This window comes from Octopus bimaculoides, chromosome 2, assembly GCF_046866305.1.
Source record: "Octopus bimaculoides isolate indiv1 chromosome 2, ASM4686630v1, whole genome shotgun sequence".
In the NCBI taxonomy this organism is placed as follows: Eukaryota; Metazoa; Mollusca; class Cephalopoda; order Octopoda; family Octopodidae; genus Octopus; species Octopus bimaculoides.
In genome coordinates, this window is record NC_142929.1 from 73,931,301 (window position 1) to 73,951,858 (window position 20,558).

At 34.9% G+C, this 20,558-nt stretch overlaps 1 protein-coding gene across 1 annotated transcript; it reads left to right on the top strand.

Annotated features, from left to right (window-relative positions):
• Positions 1-2,240: 2,240 nt before the first annotated feature.
• On the top strand, positions 2,241-2,693 carry LOC106874242 (uncharacterized). The gene has a single exon (XM_014921897.1). The coding sequence runs from the start codon at positions 2,241-2,243 to the stop codon at positions 2,691-2,693; it is 453 nt and encodes a 150-aa protein (XP_014777383.1).
• The last annotated feature ends 17,865 nt before the right edge of the window (positions 2,694-20,558 follow it).

The following is a 20,558-nucleotide window of genomic DNA, read 5'->3' on the forward strand; positions in this document are numbered from 1 at the left end:
CTAACCTCAAATATCAAATTTTCTGTCTGTGTAACAAATCAAGCGTTTGTATTTTTTCTTAAACAATTGTACACACTGTTAATAAATTACATGCTGCTTTGGATTGAGATTTCATTGCTATGTAATGTATATGTAATAGTTTTCACAATTAAATAAAATATCGATTTATATGTCTGTCCATCTATTTATCTATCTATCTATCTATCTATCTATCTATCTATCTATCTATCTATCTATCTGTCTGTCTGTCTGTCTGTCTGTCTGTCTGTCTTTCTGTCTATTTGTCTATCCACCTCTCTGTCTATCTATTTATCTATTTATTTATCTGTCCGTTTGTCTATCTATCAACCAATCAATCAATCAATCAATCAATCAATCAATCAATCTATCTATCTATCAATCAATCTATCTATCTGTCGTCTTGAGCATAACCCTATGAACAAGAAAAAAAAAAAGAACAAAAAGGCAAAAGAGAGTCACTTACTGTTATAGTTTCTTCAATGAGAATATTGACCAAGGTTACCGTGGTCTTTTCCGTGGGCTTTTCCTTCCACGGCTAAACCTAAACTGTCCTCCCCTCTTTTTACACGAGAACATTACTGTGATACACGATCCCTATTGATCGGCCTTTCCTTTTCTTTTTTTTTTCGATCCCTTTTGATCGAACTGCCCCTTTTTCCCTTCCTACGATCCCTTTTGATCGACACCACCAATTTTTTTTTTTTTCTTTTTTTCTTTTTTTTTTTTTTCCTTCCTTCCCCCTCCCAAAAAGAAAAGCTCTACATTGTATTTGTCCCAACTTCGTTGAGCCCTGTGTGGCTAATAAACGAAATGTATCTATCTATCTATTTATCTATCTATCTATCTGTCTGTATGTATGTATGTTTATCTATCTATCATCTATCTTTCTATCACTGTAACTATCTACTTATCAATTTATCTATCTTTCTATCAGTCTATCAATCAATCTACTTATTTATATGTCTATCTATCTATCTATCTATCTATCTATCTATCTATCTATCTATTTATTTATCTGTTTATCTATCTATCTATCTATCTATTTATCTATCTAACTGTCTGTCTGTCTATGTAATCAATCTAATTATACACAAATACACTAATATTACATCACACATAAAATAATTAAACATATTTATAGCCATTTACCGTGAGCCTGGAGCTGTTCTTTTACTGCACAAGACAGGTCTTGTGTTTCCACCAATACACATTAGCAATGTTAAAACAGACATCATTGAAAACTTTTAAATAAACATATTATTGATCAGCGAAACATCATTATTAATGCATATAATAGTGATTAAACAATTTAATTTTACAACTTTCTTAACGAAATGAATGAAATTAGTAAAATAACCACAGAAAATAAATAATCACACTGCAATACAATAATACAAATGAAAGAAACAAATAAGAAAATGAGGCAGAAGAACAGAATAATTGAAGGTTTGATTGGTATTAATTCTATATACAATGTGTACTGCAGTTATTTTCATTGTTGAAATGAGAGTATAATGAAGTTACACTACGACATCAATAATAATAATAATAATAATAATAATAATAATAATAATAATAATAATAATAATAATAATAATAACAACAATAATAATAATAATAATAACAATGATAATAATAATAATTTCTTTTATTTGCCACCCAGGTAAAGGATGGGGGGGGGGCAATACAAAGACAGACATACAGTGCGGGGGTTTACATGTAATGAAATGAGAATATATATATATATATATATATATATATATATATATATATATATATATATATATGTATGTATGTATGTATGTATGTATGTATGCATGTATGTATGTACGTATGTATGTATGTATGTTTTTGTGACCTCTATGTACGGCCAAACCTCTGGATCAGTCTGTAAAGTACTTGTATGATAATAACTAACATTACATAATAGTTGTGACTAACACTCAAAGTTGTTGGGATGCACAGTGTAGACCCTTCCCAATGCTGAGACTCTTTTGATTCTTGGATGCCCCTCAACAGTCTGACCAATGGTATATCTCTTCCATTGTTTAGTTCTCTGTTGCCATGTGTAATATTGAGGGACTTCTTGGTACAAAAGAGTCCAAGCAAATGGATCTGTGCTACAAAGCTCAAAGAAAGCAGTCAATGTTGTTGAACCTGGAGCTTTCCACTGCACGAACGGCATCCAACTGTTATCCATCTAGCTGTAAATCTAGAGAATGGCCAGCGAGTATACTTTAATGCAGAAAATCTACAACGTCTCCAGCGGCAACTTGAAGCTCCAGGGGGCCCCAATCATGCTGTTCAGGAATCTGGATCCACCTCGTCTGTGTAATGGCACCAGAGTGGTGGTGAAAGCGATGCGACTCCATGTCCTAGAGGTAACAATTATGACTGGGAACTTCATTCTTCGGATCCCGTTAATCCCATATGGACTTCCCATTGAATTTAAACGGTTCCAGTTCCCAGTGAAACTAAGTTTCGCTATGTCAATAAACAAATCTCAAGGACAGTCTCTCAACATTGTTGGACTTTACCTTGCTTCTCCTTGCTTCTCCTTGCTTCTCTTATGGGCAATTATATGTTCGCGAGTTGGAAGTCCCCAAAATCTTTTCATTTATACACCAATTAAGACACACTCAAAACATTGTATATCTAGAAGCTCTAGATAATGAAGCTGTGACTGATTTCCGGGTTTGTTTCAATACATTTGTTTATACTCACCTCATCTGATAGAATTTTTGTTAAAAGTATTCAGTAATAGAAGAAAAGCGCCCGGAGCGCGGTTCTTCTCAAATTTATTTTCAGGTTTAACGTGTTTCAAATAAGTACTGACAATTGAAGGTGATTGCAAAGACAAAGAACTACCTGCTTTTTTAACAATTTTAACAGTGAGAATATCGGACAAAATATGTTATTGACATATACAGTTGGTACCTCAACTAATAACTGTTGAGAACAGCATAATCCCTGTCCATGAAGCATCTCTAAGTTGACTGTACAGATCACGAATTTGTGGTCTGTATAGTCGACTACTTTAAACTGTGCTATTCTTATCTTCAACTCTACAAAATACCCTATCTAGATATGATCTGGATGACCCGATGCGATTTGACCAGGTCCACACTGGTACATCCTGGAAATCCAGTCGATACCGGTCAGACAGTTGGAATCGTCTGAGCAGGTTCGCGAGGTTTTTGCACCCTCCTCTCCTATCTGCTAAACCTACTTTACATCTAAAACTCCATTCCAATCCCCCACTAATACTAAAGAGGGGGATGTTCCCAGGAAAGTTTCCAGGCGTCTGGAGAAATCTGGTCGTCCTGCCCCTGTCGAAGCATAGACGGCAACTAGCCTAAAAGTATGTCCTTTGCTGTCTGTCACGTTTAGGACCACCAGATTACCTTCCGGATCCAGGAAGATCGTCCGTATTGCAAGACCCAGATTTTTCCGAACCATCACGGCGTCTCCGCCTCCCGCTCCCGGACGACTTGGAGGTGTGTACACCTCATAGTCACTGAAAATAGGTCGGAAGTCCCAATCACTATTAGTGATTGAATCCAGGCGCACAAATGTAAGAAAAAGAAAATGTGCAGAGTTCCTGGAAGTGGATGCCAAACGAAAAAATATTAAATGTGTAACTAAGAAAAAAACTAAAAAATGGAAGGTGAGGTGATATAAAAATTATTTCTGATCAAAGAAATAAAATGACGATCCTAAGAAAAGAAGAAAAAAAACTTAAAAGAGATGTTGTGAGGATAATAGTAATAATGGTACACCCTCCCACGTAACGAGTGGTATGTGCTAGTCACTATAAATAAGATTACGTCAGTCAGTATAGAAAGAGACAGAGTACGAAGTAGACGTTCTTAGGTAGTCGTGTCCTAACTAGTCTAATAATTATACTGCTATACCGAAGTGGGTGTTATAACAATCTGACGTTAAGGATTACAGCACAAATTTTAAAAAGTGGTGGGCGGAAACCCTTAATTGACCGAAAACGTAATGTCGTTCCGAGAAGTGGAATTATTATCCTGGACACTAATCATGGTGTAATGACTTGTCCCTGAAAACAAGATCACATCTGGCAACATTATAAAAGAACAGTCATTTCGACTCAGTGGAATGTTCCTCGACTGATTTAAATTTTCAAAACTTCATCGAAACGAGATCCAAGCCAAACCATTTCTAATTCAAGGTGGACCTTCACATGAAAACATATTATCAGACTACAAATATTTGCACGGATCCGACAAAATTATTAGGAATAAGTACCAACTTATTAGTAAGTACCTCTTGGAGGAAGGCGCTAATCGATTAGATCGCCTCCAATACTCAACTTTATCGACCTCGAAAGAATGAAGGCGGAATTTGAACACAGAAACGTAAAGCAGGAACAAATGTTGCTAAGCACTTTTCCAGCGTGCTAACGATTCTACCATCTCGCCGCATTAAAAATAATAAGCTTAAATATTATTATCATGGTCATATGCTTCCACAGTAGTAGAACTTCTTTCCATTCCCTTATCGCTAAGTATAGTAGCGGAGCAGTGCCAAATAAGGTACACTTCAGCCAAAACAATAAGACAATAAAAACTTGCATGTTCATATTTATATTTCATAGTACAAACCATCCTGTTCATGGGATTTTTCTTTCTTGCAACCACCCAATATCACCTGTATCTCTTAGTGAACACTGTTAGGAGCCTTTTACCTCTTGTGCTGCACATTGCGACAAGCTATCGACGTAGGCTTTCACTCTTCAGTATCTTAAACTGACTTTCTGCTGAATAACTCCCATACATCTAATCGATATGAAACTTTCCACTCTATACCCATGTCATCCGTGAAAGACCGTCGGGTATGGAATTTGTCGCCAATTATCTCCTCCACAACTTCACCCTGTAATACAGTTCCTCATCTAACGTATCAATTAAATCTCTCATTTAATGACCTCTAATTAACTCAAGAAAATTAATGACAGTTTCCTAATGCACAACCAACTCCAAGAGCTACTTCATCAAAATATTGCTCGCTGTCTCGTCATCACAAAGATGAAATACATTCACTACTCTGATGGTAGTACAAGGTTGTTGCTGTTATTTACCTCCAAGTTAACCTTGATTGAGCAGACCTGCGATCATACGATTTTCGACCATGACCATCCCATCGTATTTTCAGGTAGAGCGTCACTAGAATTACATGATCCACTGGACATTGGACATTACTGTTTTCGACTAATACCCGGTTTCCATGACACAGAAGTAACTGAGACCATAAAATTCCCTTTGAATAGGACGCCGGTCCGTCATAGGATTACTTATGTACGGCTGAATGGACTGGAGCAATGTGAAATGAGACGATTTGCCTAAGAACACAATGCACCGCCCAGTCCACGATCTTGAGTGCAACACCCTAACCTCTAAGCCACGCACCTTCACACAAAACCCAGCGTGTCTTTTCTTTCTTTTAAAGATTGTAGGGCTTGATTCGAGGGAAGTTTGGCTGCTGTTTCTAGCAGTTTCTTATTGACTATCGATATGCAGGCTTCCTCTTAACTCACCCAGTAGCAGATGGTTACATCCATTAGACAATATATACACAGTTTAAAATCAGGACGAATACAACGAAGTCTGTATGTGGCAAGAGTAGAGCTACAATGCCGACTGACAAATCGCTTTGACATATTGCAAGAGATAGTCGGATAAAAGCCATAAATACATAGCTATATCAATTATTATCATCCTCAATATCGACTATTAAAAAGCCTGCAAGCAAAGCTGCAAGTAGGAACCATTCACCCACGTCAAATGTGCTACTAATAAAAATGTATTTATAGATCCTGATATTGCTATTTAACGTTTTTTTTTATATATCAAACTTCATTATATATATGTGTGTGTGTGTGTGTGTGTGAGTGTGTGTATATATATATATATATCATTTTACCGTGTTTTTCGTTATATATGTACACATATATTCAATATATTTATGATATTTACACACATACAAACATATACATACGTACATGTATACATACATGCATACATACATATATATATACACTACATTCATATATATATATATGTGTGTGTGTGTGTGTGTGTGTGTGTGTGTGTGTGTGTGTGTGTGTGTGTGTGTGTGTGTGTGTATCGAAAAAGACAGAGTTGCAGAAAAAAGATGGATTGACATTATACTGTCAAGTATTGCAGCAGCAAACTGATACAAAGATAGTGGTTAAGTGAACTGACATTGTCATAAAGAATTATTATTTAAGTTATCCTACATAATAACGATAAAGCAAATAACTCGAAGAAGAAAATATTAATTTTAAACATGGCAGGAGATGAGAGATCAAAGATAAGGGAAGCCTTCTGCAAAAATATTGGGAGAGAATGAAAGAGGCAGAAAGATAATGGAATTCAAATACAAAAACAAATCGTTGTTCAAGCATCTATTAATGGATGATCAACCCCATTCTCTTGATGGGTGGTGAAAGAATATTAAATGGGGTAAATGAAATTGTTCGGAGTTAGTGCATGCCTTCTAGTCTATCTGGCTGTTATTTACATAATCAGACATGATTATAAAAACAACACATATTTGAATTATCAATTCGTTTCTTGTCAGAAAAAAATATGTGAGGGTAAATTCTTAAATATTAATGGGATATTCTTGGTATGGTTGATGGTAGCTCGGTAGTATTTTTGGCGTCTCTGTTTTGTCTTCCGGTGTTCTTTGCTATGTAATCGCTTGCAAGACGCTCGTTTACACTTTTTTTTTTTTTTTGCCAAAGCCGACGACCACAAGTTCCTTCGGATTCCAGTTGGATTGTTTCTTTAAACGTTGTCAAAATATTTGAAAAATTTGATTTTGGAATTACAGCTGAACGAATTTCTTGTCAACATTCTTTGCTTGGCTTCTTATAATTGATTTTGTTTTACTAAGCGCAGGACCACGAAGAGGGTGGTTTGGCGATATAATCGATCGGATTGATGCCAAATATTTTAACGATGCTTATTTAATCAGCACGTTTCACATGTGTGACTTAGGGATGAGGATGAAATCGATTTAATTCAATCCTTAGTTATGTGATCAGAAAAGATCCGGTAGAGGGGTCGATTTTTGACATTAATGTTTATTATAGATTAAGTTGGCTGAAGTTTGCTTAACAGAGACTGAAGGCTTTATTTTGATCCAGGAGAGTTTTTCTAACGCATACAGGGTATGTTGAATGAAGGTCTATTTTTTACATTTCTTGTTGCTTCATTTCCCTGCATGTTCTTGTTGTATTTCGGGAAGGTTATTACGTTAACAATAAACACATGCACTGATTCAATTTCTTTTCTTTAATATTATTCGTCAATTGGTTAGTTATTTAAGCAGTTTAATCAAGAATCTTTCAAACCAAATACAAAACCGAGTTGTTCCATACATGTCTTACAGCTAAAAGGGTTTTTAGTTAGCTAAGGTATACTTCTTGTTCATAGAAACGACCATGGACACATATCAGCGTAGGAACAGACAGACAAAGGACCGATAGATAGACAGACAGACAGAAGATGTCGCTGAATTTAATTTCCAAACAACTCAATTTTCCTACGCCAACAAGTTCACATTCTCATACATTTATTTATTTCCAGAAAACAACAATCGCAGACGGATAGATCTTGAATCAGAGAAAAATATTTCCCTATCACCCAGTAAATCTCATTTGAAACGAGAATAATTTTGTTACAGATCATCTTTAATGTAATAGAAATAACCCAACCACAAACACATGTTAAGAATTTTTTTTTTTTCCTCTTTAATCGTGCACTGCTGTATTTCATTTCATTTCATTTCATTTTATTTTATTTTTGTCACCAGAGTCATTGTTCTTGTAGACTGTGGGTGTTGTTATAAACTTTCAACTCTGCAATACAAACTTATGAGGCGCCCACCTGCCCCCTCCGAACCTTCTCTTTTCATCTTCTGTTTCGGATTTCTCAGCGATTTCTAATTGTTTTGCTGCTAGTGAGTGTTTGTTATTTCTGTTTAGTACAAACACAGATAAAAGGAGGGCCATATTATAATTAGTTTGATATCGCTAGGCAACGAACACGTAACTGTGCATATCTGTACGTGTGTATGTGTGTATTCGTGTGAATGCATGTACGCGTAAATATATATGTATATATAACACATTTATTGAATGCACGTCTATATATGTGAGTATATATATATATATATATATATATATATATATATATATATATATATATATATATATATATAATATATATATATAAATACATATATATATATATATATATATATATATATATATATATATATATATATATATATATATATATATATATATATATATATATATAATATATATAAATGCATATATATATATATATATATATATATATATATATATATATATATATACCGGAGTAAGCACATAAATATGAAACAAGGTGGAAAAAAGAGTACTCAAATACCAGAGGTAGAGTAATATGCTTTATTTAAAAGCAGCAGAAATATAAAAAAAGCTGTTACTCAGAGTTTCACGTACCCGTTCAACGGACAGTTTTGTTAAAATTTTAACAAAACAGTCCGACGAACAGGAACGTGAAACACTGAGTAACAGCTTTTGTTACATTTCTGCAGCTTTTAAATAAAGCCTATATATAAGATATAAATATGTATACAGATTTTAAGAGATACACACATCTATATATATATATATATATATATATATATATATATATATATATATATATGTATTGCATACAACAATGACTGTTATTTAAGCAGAGCATATTAACCTCATGTATATACGTGTGTGTGTGTGTGTGAGCCCATATTTGTCTATTTATATACACAAACACGCACACAGACACCAACACATTCATGCACATGGAGATATGCGTGAACGCATGCGTACACACACGCATACACACACACACACACACACACACACACACACACGACCCCACCCAACTTCATAACTATATAACATTCCATCAAATACATCAAGTGTAATGTTTTCCACAGTGATACTTCCAGTTAGAACAACAAGGGGTTCGCTCATTATATTTAAAAATGACAAAGTTGAGTTAGTGGCGGAATCATTAGCGCGCCGAATAAAATGTTTAATGGCATTTTTCTAGTTCTTGAAGCCCGGAGCTGTTATTCCGCCGAGGTCGACCTCGGTGAAGAAATACCGGCTGGAGTAGTTTTAGGGTGGATCCTGATCTGCCAGGAAGTGACCCACGGACTTTGGTCTCGAAAATTTAATCATTACAAATATATATATACTTTTTATGTTTACTTATTGCAGTCATTTGACTGCGGCCATGTTGGAGTATCACCTTAAAAGGTTTAATCGAACAAATCACCCCTGGCACTTACTTTTTTAACCTGGTACTTATTCTATAGTTTTATTTTGCCGAGCCGCTAATATAGGGGGACGTAAACAAACCAACACCGGTTGTCAAGCGCTGGTGGGATGAACTAAACAGAAAGACACACACATATATGGAATAACCGGAGCAAGAGCACAGAAGAAAGATTTCCTGACAATGGACACGAGTTAGAATAGCAACAGTAATAAACGAGTAAAGAACGAATATATAGTGCGTGTGTTTATTTGGCAAAAAAAGAATGGCCATCCCGAAATACAACAATATCTGTTTCAGCACACGGTTTCACACTAGGAATATATATATATATATATATATATATATAGAAAGGGAGAGAGAGAGAGAGAGAGAGAGAGAAACGCTTAATACACACCCATACTTACACATGCATATACATTCATATATATATATATATATATATATATATATATATATATATATATATATATATATATATATACATACATACATACATACATACATACATACATACATGTATGCGTATACAGCACTCCGTCGCATACGATAACGAAGATTCCTGTTGATCTGATCAACGAAACAGCTTGGCCTGTGAAATTAACGTTCAAGTCCCTGAGTAATCCACAGACACGTGTACCCTTAACATAGTTCGCAAGGAGATTCAGAGTGACACACAATGTGACAAAGCTGACCCTTTGAAGTACAGATACTACTCACTTTTGGCAGCTGAGTGAACTGGAGCGACGTGGAATAATGTGTCTTGCTCAAGGACACAACGCATCGCCGGGAAATGAACTCACGCACTTACGATCGTGAGCCAAATACTCTAATCATTAAGCCACGTGCCTTCACATGTGTAAAGTGAGTGGACAAACGAAAGAAAGTGGAACTCAACACATTTAGTAAGAGATACATATATTAAGTACAAATAAAGCAATAAAAAAACTATGCCATTTTAATCCCGAGCAACGCCGGGTATCTCTGCTAGTATATATATATATATATATATATATATATATATATATATATATATATATATATATATATATATATATAGTGGTTTGGGTGTTACAATAACAATGCCGAGATCATGGTTTCAATTCCTAGATCGGCTAGTTTGTTGTGCTCTTGCGCAAAAACACTTCTGACGTTGCTCTGCTATTACTTCGACAGCTGACTCGTGGCCAACAGTGCACCTGTCAAGGCAACGTCAATTTGATGGAGGGTATGAGCTAACGTACAGTACATACATTTGATCTCTATACAAAAATCAGGTGAACCGCCTTTTAGTTGAACAAATCGACCCTGGACTTATTCTTTGTAATCCTGGTGCTTATTCTATCGATCTATTCTGCCGAACCGCTAGATTATTGGGACGTAGACACATCAACACATGGCTTTGGTAAGACTAAGACTATAGCAGAAGACCCGTAACCATATGGTTGGCAAGCAGGCTTCTTAGCACAGCCACGCCCGCACCTATACATATATATATATATATATATATATATATATATATATATATATATATATATATATATATATGTATGTATGTATGTATGTATGTATGTGTATATATATATATATATATATATATATATATATATATATATATATATATATATATATATATACATATACATATATATTTACATATACATCTATATATACATATATATACATATTTATATACACATATATACATACATGCATATATGCACACACATATATGTATATATATAGATACATATATATACACATATACATGCACATATATAAATACAATATATATATATATGTATTTACATACATATATATACAAAGATATAGATATATACATATATATACATATATATATATATATATATATATATATATATATATATATATATATATATATATATATATATATATATATATATATATATATATATATATATATATACATAGTGAAACTAATAAAAATGAAACTCTTAAAGGTGATACTATTAAAAGTGAAACTATTGAAAGTGAAACCATATGAAAGTGAAACTATTATATCGCATTACAATTGAGACGTTATTGTTTCACTTTTAACACATGATGCCGAAACAGTGTAAGAGATTGCTCTGGGTTCGCATTAGGCAAGAAGTTTTTTAAAATGGGCCCAAAACATTCTATGGACCTTAAGTAATGCATGTGTAAAAGTTAAATGAAATCAGTTGGGTAGTTTTCGAGTTTTAGTGATGCACCCATACACACATATATACATACATACATACATAGAGACAGACAGACAGACACACACACACACAGACACACGTTCTCAGTTTTATATATAGAGATTTAATAACAGTTTGTTTTGGTTCCATGCAACTTAAAGTAGATATCTGCTAGTAAATGAATATGGAATTGCTATGGGCACTAGGGCAGCTCCAGTCATTGCGAACCTAACAATGGGTTACTTGGAAATAATAGTATACCAGGAATCTTTATCCACCTTTGTAAACACCCTTTCCCAATACATAAAAGAAAATTGGAAAAGGTTCCTGGACGACTGTTTCATACTCTGGAATGAAAACACAGATGAACTCTTGAAATTCAAAAGTCTATTGAACAGTGTCAACCCAAACATACAGTTCACAATGGAGTACAACCAAAAGGAGCTCCCATTCTTGGATATACTAATTAAAAAAGTAAACCTAAAAATAGAAACGGACATATTTTACAAAACCACAGACGCCAAACAATATCTACTATTTGATTCATGCCACCCAAGACACACCAAGACAAACATCCCCTTCAACCTTTAACCATGTAACACAAGCCTTCTGTAGTTTTTCACTCTTACTATCTTTTATACATCCAACCACGCGCTTTCACATACCAACTTTCTCACCTATATATATATATATATATATATATATATATATATATATATATATATATATATATATATATATATATATATGTATGTATATATAAATATATAATCATTAATAAATCATAGGGCAGCAAAAAAATTTTAGAAATTTAATTTACCACCAGTGGTCCAGCGAGAATAAAAATTAGTCAGTAGACTATTTATATATTATTCATTAAAATACAGAGATGCCTATAATAGGACATCTAACCCGCTAGAAAGAGCAGCAAAAAAACTCTATACCACAAAAATAGGGATAATTTCGAAAGAGAATGAAAAATAAAAACTTTTACCAGTCTATACTCTGTACCATGGTTTCAAGTTATTTAGCAAGATAAAAATATATCTTACTTGGGCAACTTTCTTCAGCAGAGTACCACGAACAAGCGAGTAAACACGAGTCATAGGGAAACACGAACCGCGTTTACACGCTTAATTTTTCAAACTATACCGCGCATGTGCGCTTTAACTTATCGGCAGTAAATATAAAATAAATGCTGATTTATTAATGATAATATATTTTTTGGCTAATTGCTGAAGGAAAATCGACATTTATTTTATGGTAACATGTCTTCGCTCCCGTGTGTAAATAAAATAGTTCTAGATAGGGGAGGTAATTAGGGATTTCTTCCGGTATAAGGGAGATAATTGAAATGTAGAAGTTGGTAGATTTTGATTAATTTATCATGGTTTGGTTTCGAAGTTAAGTTTTGCTCTATAATTTTTTCCTCTCAGTGAGGTGAATTTCCTTATTTAAAAGTGTTATCAACGGTTAAGTTTGGGTTTATATTTTTGAATGAAGAAGGTTTCCTTATTCAATCTAATCTGTGTTGGTGTATTAATGGCACATTGATAGAAAGGAAAGATTATAAATTGTGGTAGCATTTGTTTTGCGCATTTCTCAATATGCTCACTAAAGGGTATCATTCGGTATTCTGGGCATGCAATCTGCTGTCGATGCAGAGTGCATCTGCGTCTGAGCGTTAAACCTGTGGACCCTATGTAGTTTTCGTGGCAGCCCGAGCATCTTATTACATAAATAAGGTTTTCTGAGGCACAAGTAAAGTCAGATTTAACTTTGAATTTTTGTCCCTCTTTGAAGAGGAATTCTGAACCTTCTAGAAGGTTTGAGCATGTTGCGCAATTTGGACGACCACATTTTTTCACTTTCGTATCTGTTATTTTGGAAAATAATTTTGCCTTTGTGAGGATCTTTTTCAGTGATTTTGGTTGTTTGTAGCTTTTAATGATGTTGTGTGTGTGTAAAATTTCCTTTAATTTGGGGTCCTTATGTAGCATTGGTATGTTTTGGGTGATGATGGTGAAGGCTTCTTTGTTTCTGGGGTTGTATGTGGATATGTATGGCAGTATTTTCGGGGAAGGTGTGTTGCTGTGTTTAACTTTTCTTATGTTTTTTATGTCGATTTGTGATGCACGTCTGATTCCATCCTCTATAAGTTGAACTGGGTAGTGTCTGTCAATTAGTGTGTTTTTGAGTTTTTGTAGTCTATAGTCTCTAGTATTTTGTTCTGACACTATTGTGCATATCCTTCTTGCAAGGTTGAAGGGGATGTTTGTTTTAGTGTGTCTTGGGTGGCATGAATCAATATAAGAATATGTATATATAAAGAATATATATATATACATACTCATATGTACATATATATATATATATATATATATATATATATATATATATATATATATATATATATATATATATATATATATATATATATATATATAGGTATATTATCTATCTATATGTGTATGCATGAATGTATGAATGTATGTGAGTGTGCATATATGTGGATGGGTGTATGCGTGTGTTTAATGATAAAAATGCAGTGAGTTATATCAGTGGTCAACAAGTGATTTCCGATCTATTTTTACACTTGTAATTGCAAATGTTTCCAGTTTTAATCTTCCTATTTCTATATGTGTGGGTGTCCACGTTACATGCTTTGAATTGTTTTATGTTGCTTCAAGCTGTCTGCTGATGCAAACGTTCATTGGGAAGAGAAAAATAAAACTTCTATTTCTTTTTGTCTTTACTTGTTCTTATTTGTTTTGTGTAGTTTTTTTGTCTTGTTTTTTTTTGCGTATGTTTGTGATGGTGTTGTGATGATGTTGGTGGTGGTGAGAGGAAGTTGAAGCTTCTGGAAATCTGTAGTGACTGGAGTATAATTGACAAGTGGTTTTTTCTATCTACTTTAATGCTGTATGTAAACGTGTGTAAAGTGTTCCTACTTTAGATTCATGCGAGTTTCAACAATGTGGGATTTCAGTAACAGCTATTAGGACATGATATTGAACGAATAGATTTAATTTAATGATTGTTTCTGAGGCTTTCGTGTCACTATTCAGGTTTCAGGTAAGATGTTGGTGCTTAGTGCTGATGTCTATAGAATGACTGATTTCCAAACTATTATTCGCTTTTACTTACGTAGTATTGCTGGCAAATTATTTTGTATTAATACGTAGAATATGTGCAAGCAGGTTCTTGCTGGAAAGGTAAATTTAACAAAATTCTCTCTCTCTCTCTCACTCTCTCTCTTTCTCTCTCTCTCTCTCTCTCTCTCACACACACATACACACACACACACACACTCACTTACTCTCTCTCTCTCTCTCTCTATCTATCTATCTATCTAGCTAGCTATTTATCTTCCTCTTTATTTCTTTATTTTTCTTTCCGTCTCTCTTTTTCTCTCTCTCTCTCTCTCTCTCTCTCTCGCGCGCGCGCGCGCGCGCGTTTAACTGCCTCAAAATTTTCCTCAAGAAACCTTAATGGTGAAAGCTGACTTACTTATGTCTCACGAAAACAGAAGGGACTTTCTGTGTGTTCTCTAAAGATGACTTGGAATAAGGACAGTATTTTTTCTATTGAACGAGGTAAGAGTACGATATATTCCGATTTTTTTAAAGACTAACATCGATGCCAAGAATCATAGTGAAGTGGTAAAGTTCACACCCGCCCATACACGTGTACTACAGCTCATGAGTCAACGCAACATAACAGTAATCGTTAGAAACATTACTAGTGATATGAATTCCTTGCACTTAGTCACAACTGATATGGGCGGGTTGTAAGGGCCGAAGTAACGAAAAATAACGCGATCAGGAGGGATTTGTAAAGATTACAAGTCCTTATAACTTTACATCGCTACAAAACCATTCCAGAACTCTACCCATTCGTGGATGCAGAAATACAAGTGAGGCTGATGGTGTGAGGTATAAGGCCTAGCTGCGATATTTTTGGAAACAAGAGCCACTAGAGGGCTTTCTAGTCAGAGGAGTTTAAGAAAAAACAAACATCAACACCAGAATCCAGAGATTGCCGTTTCAACAGTACCGTGGGTCAAAATCTCGAAATTGCCTAAAGAGATTTATTTATCTTTGATTCTAGGAGTTGACCAGGAAGCTGAGACATTCATTACTCCAACCATGGCAAACAGTGACAGGTTAAAGAAGATGAAGGATGAGATATATCCACAAAAACAACAGTAGCAGCAAATGCCAGGCCACACAACACTAACCAACAGAAGTACTACTTGTGTCTTATGACGAATGGGAGGCGATGGTTGCCGAGTAAGATTTTAAAACAATCAAGGGAACATAAAAGAGTAAGTTCCACTTCTCTCCCTCCCCCACCCATAACAGAAATAAACAACAATAGAAAACAACGAAAATGAGTGAAGAGGAGTAACCTTTAACAAAATCAGAATATATCGTTGTCTTACCTCGATCAACAGAAAAAATACTGTCCTTATTTCAATTCATCTTTAGAGGACACACAGAAAATCCCTTCTGTTTTTGTGAGACATAAGTAAATCAGCGTTCACCATTAAGGTTTCTTGAGGAAAATTTTGAGGTAGCTAAACGAGAGACAGACAGACAGACAGAAAATGGAGAAAGAAAGGAAAGAAAAGAGAGAAAGTAAGAGAGAGAGAGAGAAAGAAAAGGAAAAAGTATGCATGTGGATGGATATGTTCTGTTATGTAATATGCATATATAAATGAGTACGCCCGTATCCGCGCATGTGTACGCGTTGTACGTTGTGTATATGTATATTTCTACGTGTATCAGTGTGCATGTGTGTATATACATCAGTGTATGCATATGTATATATATATATATATATATATATCAGTGTATGTATGTATATGTGTAATTTAGCCGAGATCTAAACAATAGAATATTTAAGAATGTTACCTGTCACAGAATGACATCATATACAGAATGAGAATGATAAATAGCTCCTGAATCAGCAGGTATTTTTCCACTTACCTTTACTAAACAATCGATTTCTTATGTAGTAACAGCAACAGATTCTTATAACTGCACTACTGAAAGAGATTTGTGTCTAAGCTCACCGAAGTGTCATTAATGGTTTCAAAGTTTGGCTTAAGATCAGCAATATTAGGGAAGAAGGACAGTCGGTTACATTGATCCTAGTACTCAAGTGGTACTTTATGTTACCGAAACCGAGAGGATGAAAGGCGAAATTGACCTCAGTGGAATTTGAATTGAGACATAAGCAGCCGGAAGCAATATTACTTAGCATTTTCTCCAGCGCAGTGACGATTCTGCCAGCACGTCGCCTCCCAGTAATGAAATGAAAACAATGCAGAGCAAGTACCTCCTTATAACTTCTCCCAACTATGATTTCGTAACTTAAATGAACCCCTGGTAGAATCCTTAAAGTGTTAGACAAACTGCTTTGCAACATTTCTTCCGTGTCTTCGCGTTCAGTGTTCAAATCCCATCAAGGCCAACGCTGCTTTCATCCTTTCGGATGAATATCAGTCAAGCAAGGAGCCTGGGGCGATCGGCTAATGCTCTTCCCTCAAAATGTTTGGGTTTTGTCCTAAATTAGAAATAATTGACTACTGAATTGTAGGGGCTATACTTATAAACACTAATAAAGGAGGTCTCCTTTGGGCAAGTAAAGTTGCACATATGGGTCAGGCCGTCTTGAAATGGGATTTGTATTTTTCTAAACAGATCACTTACGCAAGGTTATACTCATTGTTATTGTTAGAATACGAACAGAGCCGAAAATTACCACGATGATAGCTTTTTTTATATACATGATGTTACAAAGTGCAAAAAAAATAAAGGTGAGTGAGATCTTCAACATCCAAATATAAAATAAAATTTAACAAGAGAAAATTGCAGAACTACTGTGTACGGGAAAAGGCGTGCAGAATTTGCAGTTTATTTTGATGTTAGTAGAGATCTGCATTTCTACAAAATCATGCATGGATAAAACAATCCCAACTCTTGTAGAGATGAAACTGTTTGTGAACGATCACGATATCTACTTCTTGAACAGCTGAAAGAAACCAACAAAAATGTTAAACAATGGTTTGTCTTACTGTTGTTGGTTTGAAGCTGTTTGGGAACAATCGAGATATCTTCCACTTGAACTTTCGGTACAAATGAAAGAAGTTGAGGACAATGTTAAACAGCTATTTGTCCAAATCAACTACGCAGAAAGTGAGTAGCATGTATATGGGGATTTCAAGATGCATGCCTTTATTTTTTCGCTTTCAGGATGAATAGACAAAATTTGTGTTTCTTTTGTTTATGGAACAGTAAATATGTTGGCCTCCAAGACATAAATTACAACCAGAAAGATTAACTGCTGTAAGGCAGCCTATTATAGAGTCTAAAACGTTTTGTTACTGCTACTTCATATAAAACTGGGATCCATAAAACAGCTTGTGAAGGCCTTAAAGTTTGGAGAAATTTTTCAAGAAATCCATTTTATGTTTCCAAGTCTCTTTGATGACAAATCAAAGGTGGTTATGCTTGCTGAATCTCAAGTGAATATGATTTTGAAGTAAAAAAAAAAAAATGAAAGAAAGAAAGGTTAAGAGAATCGAGAAAGAAACATGGTGTGCATTCTGTGGTGTAATTCATGAGTTTCTAAGGATTTGAAAAGGTGATAATTATAGGAATCTCATGACATGGCGTAGTTATCTTTTATCTTTTTTAGCTGTTACTTTTTTCACTCATTCAACTTCAGCCATGCTGGGGCACTGCCTTGAAGAGTTTAGTCAAGCAGAATGACACCAGAATTTAATTTCTTAAAAATCTGGTACTTATTCTATCGGTTACTTTTGCCGAGCTGCTAAGTTACGTAGACGTAAACAAACAGCACCGGCTGTCGTGCGATGGGAGTGGACAAGCACACACACACACACGCACGCACACGCGCATGCATACACACGCACACATATATATAGAAACATACATACATACATACATACATACAACGGGCTTTCACAGTTTCCCTCTACCAAATTCACTCATGAGGCATTGGTCGGCCCAGAGACCATAGCAGAAGACATTTGCCCAAGCTGCGATGCAGTGGGACTGAACTTGAAACCGCGTGGCTGCAAAACGAGCTTCATATAACTTAGACTTTAGGCCTCTCACGATGAACCTAGTTTCCACAACAATTAAGTGACTGAGATCACAATATTCCCCGCTGAACAGGAGACAGTCTGTCGCGGGGTTGACTTTCCCAGTTGTTGCTGAAACTCAATCACAAATGAATGAACTGGAGCAACGTGAAATGAAGAGTTTTACTCAATAGCACAACACAACGGACTGTCTGGGCCGGGATTCGAAACCACACTTATACAAATATAAGTACGATATCCCCTAACCACTAAGCCAAGCGCCTTCATACGAAAAAAATGTTGAAAATTAACGTTCAAGTAGTAAAACGAAAATACTTTTTTGATTTAATTTTGATAAGCAATAATCAAATTTTCTAATTTAGATCCAAAATAAGGAAATTGTGAGTATTAGACTCTTAGAGTTGGAAACAAAGCTTCCAACTCATACTCTAATCTTAACTAAGATCCCTTTACATTTTTTTTTAGATTTGTTTGAAATAAAAGTATTACACTTGGTTTAATTTGTTTTTAATACAAAGTCATAACTCCTGTAGACACTCAGCAACTCCCAAAGCACTCCCTTGACATTTGTCATCCCCTTGTGATCTCACAACGCTCTCAGAATAGTACTACTACTGTCCCTGTCTACTGTATTGTCCCCAGTATGTCGGCCCTGGTAGCCAATAAATGAAATTATTATTATTATTATTATTATTATTATTATTATTATTATTATTATTATTATTATTATTATTATTATTATTATTATTATTTTAAGACGGCGAGCTGGTAGAATCGTTAGCACGCCGGGCGAAATACTTAACGATATTTCGTCTGCCGCTACGTTCTGTGTTCAAATTCCGCTGAGGTCAGCTTTGCCTTTCATCCTTTCGGGGTCGATAAATCAATTACCAGTTGCGCACTGGGGTCGATGTAATCGACTAGTTCCCCCACCCACCCAAATTTCAGGCCTTGTGCCTTTAGTAGAAAGGATTATTATTATTATCATTATTACTTTCATCCTTTCATCCTTTCGAGGTTGATAAAATAAGTAATCGACTTGCCCCTCCCCCAAAATTTCAGGCCTTGTGCCTGCAGCAGAAAGGCATCATCATCATTGGTATGTGATCATTGAATAGCTATGTAAGGTATAAGAATATAATTATTTAAAGTTCAGCAAATCATTTTGTCTATCTTTTTGTCAGCAATGGTAAAAATATTAGATGCTTTTTTTTTTTAGTACAAAACTTGTAGTAAATTGAAAATTACTATCAGCTGCTAATCGAATATATCGTATTTTGAGATTAAATTATGTATTCTTCGAGTGATAATACAAAGAATTAATAACTTGAAGCGTTGGTGTTTTTCCGTAAAGCTAGACAACCTTTTGAACATAACCGACCTTTTTATTGGTAAACAATATAGCTCGACTAATATTAGTCATATAATTTTCATATAATTATTACTATTAACTGATGAAGCCTTTATAGTTTACAAAGGTTACGGCCTTCAAAACCCGCTGGCAATGTTACAGTTTTTTTTGCGAAGGAATAGTTGTGTTTCTAAGAAGCTTGTTTTGCAATCACTGGCTTTTGTATTCAGCCCCACTGCATGGTTCTTTGGGCAAGTTCCTCTACAATAACATCGGACTGACCAATGCCTTGCGAGTGAATTTGATCGACAGAAACTGAAAGAAGCCCATCGTATAAATATGTGTTTGTGTATATATGTGTGTGTATGTAACGTCTCTTTTTTGTTCCCCCCTTCCGTCACCACTTGACATTCGGAGCTGGTTTGTTTACGTCCTCGTAACTTAGCAGTTCGACA